At 34.0% G+C, this 12,264-nt stretch overlaps 1 protein-coding gene across 1 annotated transcript in view; it reads right to left on the bottom strand.

Moving 5' to 3' along the window:
• LOC131070134 (protein DETOXIFICATION 46, chloroplastic) overlaps positions 1–12,264 on the bottom strand; it is a 239,690-nt gene that overhangs the window by 148,647 nt on the left and 78,779 nt on the right. The window contains exons 3-4 of the mRNA XM_058005669.2: positions 2,213–2,321; positions 1,980–2,035 (exon numbers count right to left, since the gene is read on the bottom strand). Of these exons, the coding sequence (XP_057861652.2) occupies positions 1,980–2,035; positions 2,213–2,321 (165 nt within the window). The remainder of the gene's footprint in view (positions 1–1,979; positions 2,036–2,212; positions 2,322–12,264) is intronic.

Here is a 12,264-nt window from a genome sequence, read left to right as displayed (position 1 = left end):
ATTATGTAGTCATGTAATATATTTTATAATGAGAAATATGATGCTTATTTTCATAGGTCTCTAGTTATCTTCCCTAGCTAAGGGGGAGTGTTGAAACTTAGTAGCTTCGGTAAGATAAATGATTGAATGAGAGACTTCATTTATCTCTCATTCAATCATCTACCTTATCGATATAACTACAATATAAACATAGACCTCATGATTAAATAAATGAACTTGTCATAATCATCTTATATGCATAATCAATGATATTACTCATGTTGTGATCAGACCAGACTTATAACTATCATAGCTATCATATGATAGCATGGATTGATGCTATCATATGATAACTATAATAGCTATCATCCTAAACGCATGTTAATACCGATCACTTATTTAAGAATTATATTTTATCCCGATCATTTATTGGATGACTATATTGACGTGCCCCGACTATTAATGGTTATCGGTTTAAACATGTTAAATGGTAAATAACGTGACCGATAGTTATCGGTATAACACACGATAAAGGATAAATGACGTGACCAATAGTTATCGGCATAACACATGTTAATGTGGTCATATTAACTGAAACGGTGCCTATGCACAGATCAAGACATGTCTTGATCGGGCATGTCAAAAGACATGACCAGTCAAGGCATGCCTTGATCGGTGAGCATAGACTATAAGTATATGTCAATAGACTGCTGTAGATGCATCAAAATAATTAATGTTATCTTCAGCAACCTGTGACATAAGAAACAGAAAATATCAGTAAAGAAAAATAATATATATATAACTTCAGACTTGAACTTAAATTTGAATATCATTTACACTAATAATTTAAAAGGGGAGCTTCATGAAGGGATTCGAATTCTTAGAGGGGGAGCATCTTATAAAGTACATGGAATGGAATCTTTCAAAAGATTACTTTGGAACCCTAAAAAGGCTATGAGCAAGGAAAGATTAGAATAAAGCAACATTTGGTGATGAAATTTGGCATTCTTTAACTCATTTTTACAGCAGCATTTGGGTTTTGAGCTCTGAGCAGGAGTTTGTGCAGCAGATCAGCCCTTTTGAGAATGAAATCTCTTAGAAGAATTGATGCCTACAGGTGTGTAAGATCATCCAAGGGTATCTTAGCAAAGAAATTCATCATTTCCAGCATTTGTGAGGGTAAAAAATAGTGGATCAGACTGATAGGAGGGCAGTTTTGGGTTAGTTAATTGCAGATCTGAGTAAATTGGAAACCTCGGTAGCCTACAGCAGTCTACGACAACAAATCAACCCATCCATATCATTTATGACTGTTATTGAAGTCATTCAACTGGAGTTGGGGTTTTGACAATACATTTCAGTTCAAAAAGCAGTGAATTTAAGTGCTGATGTAAAAGTCAGACTGTGTGTAGTTGTACCCTAAAGACAAGCTAATTGGCACTCTTGGAATGCATCAGATTTCCAGAATTTGAGCAGCTGTGCATGGTTATGTTTTAGAAGATTGAAGTTAATAAAAATCAGTCAATTAATTTTAATAGTACTTTCCTTTAATTCTGAATTCTATGTAGTTGTAAAATTTCTTGAATTTTCATATTCCATTGCAAGCATCAGCCAAATCCCAAAAACTTCTTTATTGCTTTCACTTCTTTGCAAAACATCAAAAACCCAAAAAAAAAAGAAAAAAACAGAAAACCAAAAACTTTTTCCAAAACTCAGAGTTTGCAAATCAGCAGTTGGGGTGGTGTATTACCAAGTATGAACATGTAACTTTCATAAGACAGACAAGATCCAACAAATACCTACTAAACCATTTATGTCCATAGGAGATGGTTTATTGTGAACCACTCCTTATGAAATATGAGCTAACTTAGATTGACTTTAAACTACCCAATTGAATCCAAGAATCATATAGTATAGTTTAAAGAACTACGCAAACACCACTTGTACCCAAAAAAGTGAGGCTATCATAGAAAATGTTAACTCCTAACCACTATATTCACCTGAACATATGTGTTCGCTGCAGGAACTAGACTAGCATTCTTTAAGCCAACAAAAGCTGAAAAAATCAATTAGAAATGAATGTTTTAGAAAACAAATTAAAAAATTACAAAATATCCCAAACATGTGATGTTAATTGAGAGGATTTATCAATTGTAAAGAAAGCAGTATCAAAAATTTATTTTTGTCTTTTTTGGGGAGGAGAGAGGGGTTTATAATTTATTTCTCGCCATACCATGAACCATTACAGTACCAAATGCCTTTGTAAGGAGAAGCATCCCAATCCCACATGCTAATGCTACAAAAGACATCCTCGACAATTGTTGTTGTGTTTCGACTTCATCCTGCAGCCATGGTTCCCTTATCAGAGATGAAAAGAACCAAAAAAATCCAAATTTGTCAAATACATAAGTGCTAAAACCAAATGAAATAAATCAATGATACTATTCTATTAACATATGTCATACTACCAATAACAAAATATCTTGTCAAATTTAGCAAGTTCATCATTGCATTGCCTAGATATTTAGGAAAGGATCCCTTGCATTTTAGAATTTATCTTTGCCAATTTAGAACAACATAAATATCGGTGTGTGCCAAGAAATACATAAATTTTGGTCACAACTATAAATATCGCAAAAAAATTGCTTTTAAGATGCACCATTTTTTACCATGATAGGATGAACAAACTAATTTGAACTTAGGTGCTTCAAACTTCAGTGCATTAAAAAAATCATATACATTAAAGTTGAAAAAATTTATAGGTCAATGCAACCTATTATGAGGAAAATCGAATAAAATATTTATTCTAAATAAACCTAAAATATGTATTCTCAATAAACCTACAATATATAGCCCCTCTAATTGTTTTGCTCTAACCAATGAAACATGTGTCATTCCATACATATATGTGTTACTATGTGAAGTATGTGTTGGAACTCAATCTAATAGTGTCCAATTTTGCTTGAGTTTCAACTCTTTTCTACACTTAGGCCTCATTTTGTCCATCACATATAACCAATCTAAGAAATCTTTGTAGGTGTCTCTATTTGTTAATTTTGCCCAAGTGTTATCCTTTGTCATTCCCCACATGCCTAATCATGTGAAAAGTTTCAAGGATCTTGAAAAGTTCAAAGTATGGAGCTTTTATGTTTGAATTTCTAAGGGACTATGCTTATGTCGAAGTTTCACAGTTTCCCTTTTTGGAATGCCTTCTACCCAAATCCATCGTTTCCTTTATTTCTATTCAAATATAGGACGTTCCCATCTTGACATATCTTTCATCCATCCCTTGCTCTTTTCCCTTGCATTTTTCAAGTTTCAGACTTTATCTTACCAACATGTTTTTGCTTAGAACCTGTTGTGACCTATTTCACACATCGCCCCATTGCAAATGGGGACCCCCTTTTTTCTTTTTTTCTTTTTTTCTTTTTTTTTTTTGCTTTTTAGGGTTTTGTTTTGGCATCGCATCTACTAATCCTAGTCTTTTTACACTGAGGAGTTAGAGTTTTTGAGAATTCATCCCAAGCCAGATTGAGAATTTATGCTCAGAATTGAATTTGAATGCTGCCAAAGTGTTCAGAAGGTCTGAAGGACAACAATCACAATTGCTTTGAGCCATTTCTGACAACCTGCTATTTCTAGAAATTTTTGCTTTTTTCTGCTTTTTTTAAAACTAACATCTGCGTTTTGTTCTTTGAGCTATTTAATTACTACCCATTTTATCAGAATTTGAAAATCTCGCCTCTAGATATAAAAAGCAGGGCTTCGAAAATTTTGTTTTTTTCTAAGATTAGGGTTTTGTTCTTTAGGTCATTCTAATCCTACCCATGTCTCCAGATTCGAAATTTTTTGCTTCTGTGTAAAAAGCAAGGGTTTGAAAATTTTGCTTTTTTTGAGATTAGGGTTTTGATCCCCATGCCGAATTATTCCTACCCATGTTCTCAGATTTCAAAAATGAGGTCTCCAAGTGCAAAAAGCAAAATGGAAAACCAGATTAGGGTTTTTGTCCAGATGAACCAAGAAGGTATGAACATGGCATGAACACTGTTGACCAAGTCAAAAGAAGGCAAGTGGAATGGCACATCGAAAATTTCATCCAGGTTAAAGAAATAAAAATGGCAGACAAGTTCAACAAGGTTCAAGGGTAGAATGGCAGACAATCAGTTAAAATGTGGAAGAAATTTGAGCAAGATCAATTTAAAAATTGTCCAAAAAAAATTGTCCGACAAATATTAAACTCCTACCGAAGGTTAACTAACTCATGGCAAGGATTACTTAACTCCTGCCTAAGGTTAAGCTTATTCATGCACCAAAAATGTCTGACAATTTTTAAAGTGCACCTCATGTCCAAGCTAGAAATTCTTTCCAAGTCCACTTTAAAAACATGGCATAAGGAAGATGTGCAAAATTCACCAAAGCTTGAGAAAGAATGTAGGGCCCACTTGAAGATGGCATAAAATAAAAAAATATTAATTTCCTAGTTGACAATAAAAGATGACTTGGCAATAAAAATGATATGGCATTCCAAGAGAAATAAAAATGGCAAGTAAGATGACTTGGCAATTAAAGCCACACAAAAAAAAAATTTGTGGCATGCCTTCCTCAAATTCGAATTTCTAGAAGGAGAATTAAAACAAATAAAACTTTCTAAAACATGATGGAAGCTTCTAAGGATAAATTCCAACTTCTTAGAGGGAGGATAAAACAATAAAACTTTCTAATTTTTGAGAATCTTCCAAGCTTCCTTCTTGAAGAAGGCAAAAGGTTACAATTTTCTAAAGATAGAATAAAACACAAAGCTTCTAGAAATTGCTAAGAAGCTATAAAGACATGATGCCCATTCATTAATACTTTGTTTGCCAAGAAGAAGTTTGTATAGCAAAGAAGGAAGCATCAAAACTCTGTCAAAATTCACCAAAGTTGAGAGAAGCTAGTAGCTTCAATGCATGATCAGATTATCCAACTTCAAAATCTGCCATGTCTACAGGTTTGGAAATCAAAGTGAACAGCTCTCAGGCATAAAGATTATTAGATTCATGCCAAAATCTGATCATATTATCAGATTACCTTTGCAGAAGTAAAATAAATTCAAGGGTTTGAAGAAAAAAATTCAAATTATTCAGAGGAAGTAGCTCCAAAATCCAACTAGATTATCAAATTTTCAGAAGAATTTGGATGAGAAATAAAGCAAAATCAAGGGTTTGGATAAATGATATTCTCCTTACATTCACCATTGATAACAGTTTGAAGGAGAAAATTCTACCATGAACATCTCCAAAAGGAAGAATAAAGCAGGTCCAAGGGTTTGAAGGGACATTCAAAAGGTTCAAGTTCGCCATCACCAAGGTTTGCTGATAAAATTCTGAGTTCACCATTGATCATCTTTGAATCTACCTTGGGAAAAGAATTCAAATCTGCACAAAAGATTTCTCATAAATCTTTCAAATCTGCCAAAAAATAAAATTCATCAAAGATCGTCCAAGACAGCAAATTGAAAGTGGACTTGCCCGAGGAAGAATAAATTCTGCCCTATCAAAAAAAAGTAATCTAAACTCACATTGTCAAACTGCTGCTATCATGGTCAGCAAGGAAGTTTTAATCATTTCTACACCCTCCTTGGAAGAGGAAGATTGTTTATATCCGATATACATGTGATAACCTTCCAAGTTTGAAGTGAAGCATCAACCAAAATCTGTCCAAAGATGTGGAAAGTCTGCCCTTTCATATCCAAGGAAGAAAGTCATCCAAAATTTGCTGAGGAATAAGACATGTCGAAAGATTTTGTCCAAAGAAACTAAGCACAAAATTTGAGCAAATAAAAAATTGTCCAAGGATATGTGAACTTTGCCCTGCCAAGAGGAAAGCCTTCGAGCATGCCAAACAATCCAAAGCTTGAATTTTTTCTTTCCAAGAACAAGATGGCCTGACAAATTGGAAGACAATTTGTCTAATCATACTTCCGAAGCCTGCCAAAATGACATGACAAAGAGCAAGACAAATTGTCTGATTATATTTCTGAAATGTGCCAAAGACAAGAGGACATGTGACTGTCCGAACTTTTCCGATCCATCAAAAATGAAGGATGATTGTCCAAGAATATTCCAAGTCCGAGGACAAGCCAATTGACATGAAGCATGCCAAGACATAAAGACCGACACAAATTTGTTCCAAGACACAAACCTTAATATGTCAGACACATTCAAGTTCCTGGTTTAAGACAGCCTAAGAGGGAGAAAACATTAATTGGTACATTCACAGTCAGGACATAAGACAGGACTGAAAGTTGTCCAAGCAAGTTGATCAAACTCAGACACGAATTTGTCCAAGGCATAAATGAAATATGTGAAGATGTCGGATCAGGGACCTCAAATTTGATCCATTAGACAAAAAGACCATCAAGCCGACACGCTATGAGGAATGACTAATTTTGACAAATTCACATGAAATCAGACCAACAATCGAGCAAGAAAATAAATTTGACAAGCACATGAAATCAAAGGTCAATCAAACAAACTGGTGGATAGAGGTTTGATACATGAAAAATGACTAAGTGTGGAATTTTCCACAACCAAAAGAATCAAATTTTGACTAAATGTTGGACAGGAAACATGAAGAAAGAAGAAGAACAAAGAAGAAAATAAAGAGGAGATAAATCAAATTCTTCTCCAAAAACAAGGCACCTAGAAGAGTCTTCGGGCATCAAGAAAGAAAAGTCTTCAGACTCAGCAGAAGTATGGAAAGAAATTCAAGATTTCTTGAAGGATTTTATTTCTGAAGAGTCAAAGACAAGCTCCCATGTACAACATAAATTGGCGGCAAGAAGAGTATTCCAAACAAATTTCCATACTAAGGCAAATTTTTCGACACAAATTGGGGAATTCAAGTCAACATGTCCAGGTTCATTGAACACACTACCTCTCAGTAGAAGAAGGGGGTGCGATCCTAAAAGATAGCATCTTGTGCCACTTGTCTCTCATCCTACAGATATTTGATCTATTTTGGGAAACCCTAATTAGGGTTAGGTTGTTTTAATCTCAGTCGTTGATTAGAAATCAATCCTGGCCATTTAATTGTAATTGGGGAGCCTATAAATTGAACTCGCCCCTTATTTGTAAATCATAGGAGTATGTTGCAAAACATGTTGAGATAAGCAATTGTTGCATACAATTGCCAAAGTAATAAGTAATGCATTGTTTGAATTGATGGTGATTAACTCTTTTATTTTGGAGTTGGCATGGTTCTTATCCCTCATCATAGTTTAGATTTTATTTCATGTATGTAGAAGAATGAAGGATTTGATAGTTTAGATTGGTGAAACTTTGTGCTCATACTTTTGTTGGATGGATGATTTTCATTCAATATGTAAAGTTAGCCTGAGTTTTTGATGTGGATTCTTAACTTCTACTTTGAGTAATATTGTTCAATTGTTGGTGTTATTCGTAAGTGTGATAATCTTGAGCACAACCTTAGAAGATTGCACATGCTTTGCGTAGTCGTCCTAAGTGTGGCGAAACAAAGTGATGTTATTAGTTTCACCCAGTCTTTACCGTCTCCTAAATTCTTAGGAATAGATTAGAATTTTTAAACCATATCTCCTTTTCAGTTTTCTTGAAGTCCACAATCCAAAACCAACAAACGATAAACCTCCATTGTGAATTGAACGAGCCAAGCGTAAGTCCCTTTGTGTATTACCAGCATATCACAACACCCATTGAGCTTTTCCACACATCAAGTCCTGACCAAAGAAACCTTGGAATCGCCATATAGTCTTCTTGCAACCTTAGCATAAGTGGTGGTTTTTCAAGAGAGGATAGAGTATCCTTGGGCATTTTATTCTAATGTTCGGTATATGATTAAATGTACACCAACAAAACCCTGAGTCCCTAATTCCTTTACAAATTTACCTTTTGGAGTCGTGGTTTCAGCCATCCCTTTATCTGAGTAACTTTTCCTTTGTATCCTCAAACCTTGCTCTCAAAAATTTTTTACTACACTCTCATCGAGAACACAAGTTCAAAGCTATTCTTATGTGCATGCCTAAAAGGATGAATTCCTTGTCATCCCCAACTCTGTAACAATGGTATAGGTCATGAGGTATCCCTAACCCCCAAATCTCTAAAACTCCCACATTTTTTAATTTTTACTCTCACTTGCCTCCATACACAACCCAAAATACCATTACTGACTAAATTTGATGCCACAACTACTCTAGAACGTTTTTACCCACCCAAAAACACTTGTTCATCTCAAAGGTGTGGATTCGCATGTACTAGCAATGGACAAGAAAGGCAACACATATAGACATTAATGTGGTGGTTGAAATTTTAGCACCTAATGATTCTCACACTAACTCTTCGTCATAAATCATATATATTGCCATAAATGCAGTAGGTGGATTTGAATCTCTAAATCTATATCACATTTCTACATATGGATTAGGGCAAAAAAGACCAAGCCTATAGATATGACTTGGTACAAAGCCAATTTTATAGTTTGCAAGTGCCTCATGCTATCTCTAGGGCATCAAACATAGAATTGTAAAGCTCATCTATATGTATTGATATGTCTTAGTGGCAATCTATAATGATTCAAGGAAATAATCTAATCGTGGTTATGTATTTCAAATTTCCTCTTACCACATTTGTTGGTATGAATGTAATGATTGTTTGATGTAGATGTAACAACACCTAATGCATTACAAATGCATTGTAATGATCATTCATTTGTTACATATGGGTTATTGTAGTTCTAAGGTGGATTATTAAGTATGTCTATTGTATGAGATGCAATCTTTGATTTTTATGTAAATAGATATCTTGTTCTATTGATATTTTGCAAGCTATATCTCCTTACTCTTTGTTGTTCATGATTCATTTTCCCAATGGAGTAGACACCAATCCACATTGGTGAGAGATCAAATAGTTTTCATTGAAACAATCTCTTCTTTGTAAGTAGGAGTAGATTATAGTTTCGTACAAGTTACTCATGATCCATTACTATAAACCAAGGCATAATCTCAAGCAAACCCAATCAGCTAAATAATTAGAGAATCATGACATACATGTCTACTCCTTGCCATTGTGTATGAAATGTTAATATGAAATCATTCAAGGGGATTATAAAACTGTTATTACCTATAGTTGCATGTGCAAGGTGTTCTATCAATTGTATAAGAGTATTTTATGCAACTAGTTAGTCTTCGACCTAGTGACAATTATTGGGATCAATCTTACATTGGATCTAGTTGTTGTAATCATATTATATCTAAATTAGTTCGAAAACCTAATAAGGACACCTCTAGGAATACCCTCACAAGTCTAAGCTATGCTTGAAGTGCAAGAGAGTTCACCTACTCTCAACAATTGGCTTTTAACTCTCCTCAATCTATTGATGAACCCCTATTTTACTTTCTTGGCAATAAATCTTTTGCCATGAAGGTGAGAAGAGTTTTAGAATTGTGGAGTAGTGGTTTCAAACACAATTGTATATATGTTCTTTCTTTCGTGTGACATTTAAATAATAATAGAGAGATTCGCCTTTAAATCTAAGTAGATTTCATGCATCTAGTATGCAATTGGAAAGGAAGCTCCCTCGATAAGTATCTAAACTTACAAGAGAGCGATTTCGTACTCAAATTTCGACTGAAATTCCTCTTATCTCAATTTCATACTATGTTTTCTCTATACCTACTTAGAATCTTTTTGATTGGGCCCTCATTTGTAATTTTATTGGATGCTAAATGGATGGGAGCTTAATTGCAAATTTTCACATCTTGAGAACACCAATAAATTCTCTAGATTATATATTTCAATAATGTGGAGAATGTCACCTGCAAGGGTTTCCGTCCTCACAAACCAAAGAGAAGCAATCTCCTCCAAAAGAATAGCAATATTCAATATCCAAAATAAACATGCTGAAAATGAACTCACAAAATGCCTTTTATAAACTCCTCCAAAAGGTTTGAACTTTTCCTCCAGACACTTTTAATTTTAAAAAAACATCTCTTTTAAATCTCCAATGTCTCATTAAATATAAAGGGCCCATATATTTAAAATAAATAACTTTTCACTTTATAACTGGCCCCCTTATAGTCCTTTATTAAATAAATTAAAATAACGATAAAGTTAAATTAAAAAATTTAACTTTATTAATTAATAACTTACCAATATTTTATTTAGGACCACTAGACTATATAAAATGTTGAAATAATTGTCAAAATTGAAACCACCAACAACAATAAAAATACTAACCCTACTAGCTGACCCAATCGATGCCCAAACCAACTTACTAAAAATAGTAAGTATTGGAAAACTATCCCAAAATCATTCAAGAAAAAGGCATCATGCTCATAATCCCAATGAGATCTCAACTAACCATTAAATACTATCAAACTACTAGATTAATTGCCTCCAAGGTCCCCTAACCTTGACCCAATTGCCTATAGGAACCAACTTAATAGTTTAAAGGTCCACCAACTCAACTAGTTAGGAAGGGGATATTACATTATTGCATTATATATACCATCTTGGCCTATGAGAATAAAAATAGATTAGATGACCCTACTGGATGATTACTTGAAAAATGGGGACATTACAGAAACCATTCAGGTTTTTGTCCCGTCGGTAAGAGTTTGGCCACAAGCACAAATCTCCGAATCTCGAAGGAGAAATAAACAAACTTTTGAATGCCTCCAAAGAGACCCCTCAACCCTCTTTTATAACCTTCTCGAGAACTTTTACAAATTGCAATTTAAAATCACTATATAGTTTTAACAAAATCTTTTTGCTCCATAGAGTGATTTATTTCATTATTTAATATTTTTGGCACCTTAGCTATTTTATCAAGCATCCATGATTTGAAACTTTTTATTACATTTCCGATGAGCTATTATACTAAGTTGTTTTTTAAATTATTTTATAAAATATAGCAACCTTAGTGAAATAATTAAATTAAAGCTTAATTAATCACCCAAGTTGCAAAAACCTCCGAATAGCATCGAAATCAAAATTTGACCATACTAGAATATAGTGATGATGAATAATGACTTTCTATAAATAGACGATCTCTCCAAGAATCTTGGAAAACACACTAGAAGCCGGCATTCACTTCAAAAAGTGTCATAAGAGTCCTCATGACCAACTAAGCTTGCTGCCAATAGAAAACATCCCTTCAAACAAATCTGATGCTCATCGAAAAACCCGGAGCTAACTACAATGTTAAGGTGACCAAAAATGGGGACATTACAGTCCTCCCTCCCTAAAGATTGCTTGCCCTCAAGAAATGCTAACTCAACCTTAAAATCACCTAGCTAATCTAGAATGAAACCAAATATGAACCCAAGGTCCCAAGTCAATCTAGGAGGTCTATAGCTCCACCTACTCAAAGCACTGTGCTATCGGGCACCTACACAAGTGACCTCTTGAAATCCTCTTGCAAGAAGAGCAACCATACACTGCAAAATCTCAATTAATTCCTTAGAAAATTGCTCTCCATAATCACCAATTCGTGTGTAATGTCCTCATTTTGGCGCCTTCCTAAGCATCAATTATTTTTAGAGGTTAGCCTATTATCAGTGGTCCCCATAGGCTAATGTGGTGATTAGGGGACCCTTCTGAGGGTATTCTATGGCTCTTCAACTAGCCTTTTGGTGCTTATCTCAATGTTCTTTAGCTCAATGTCCTAATTTATTTGTGGTGTGCCTTCCGAAGATCATTCAAGATACTTTGATTCACACTTAATATTTTTAGTAAGTCACTTGGATGTTTTGCTCATACTATTTAAAGTAAGTCACCGAGGTGGTCAATTGGCATCATATCTATTATCTAGAAAGTGGATGGATTGTTCCCATAAGTTGATATTGGCAATTATCAAGGGTTTAATGATTTAAGTTAAATTATTGAAGTAAAATCAAGTTTAACTTAAATAATATTAATTATATTAAATGACTTTATGTTATGATGACATAAAGGGGACTTTATAAAGACGCCTATATGAGAATTATAAAGTGACTTTATAAAGTTATTTTATTAAGTAATGTAAAAGCGACTTTATAAAAATTATTTTATAAAGTGACTTTTAATGGTGCTTTGTCAGACATGGATATTATAAAATATTAAAAGTCACTGTTAATTTAAACTATGCAAACCCTAATTAGGGCATTGAAAGCATTATAAAAAGGCACTTGGGAGCTCATTTGACATATACTTGGTTAATTTATTTTCTCTCTGAGAAGCTTGAGAGCTTTGGCTTTCATTTATAAGAAATCTGAGGACGGAAACCCTTGGA

This window comes from Cryptomeria japonica, chromosome 1 (assembly GCF_030272615.1).
Source record: "Cryptomeria japonica chromosome 1, Sugi_1.0, whole genome shotgun sequence".
NCBI classification, from domain to species: domain Eukaryota; kingdom Viridiplantae; phylum Streptophyta; class Pinopsida; order Cupressales; family Cupressaceae; genus Cryptomeria; species Cryptomeria japonica.
The sequence above is the reverse complement of the archived record's forward strand: the minus strand, read 5'-3'. Positions and strand labels throughout refer to the sequence as shown.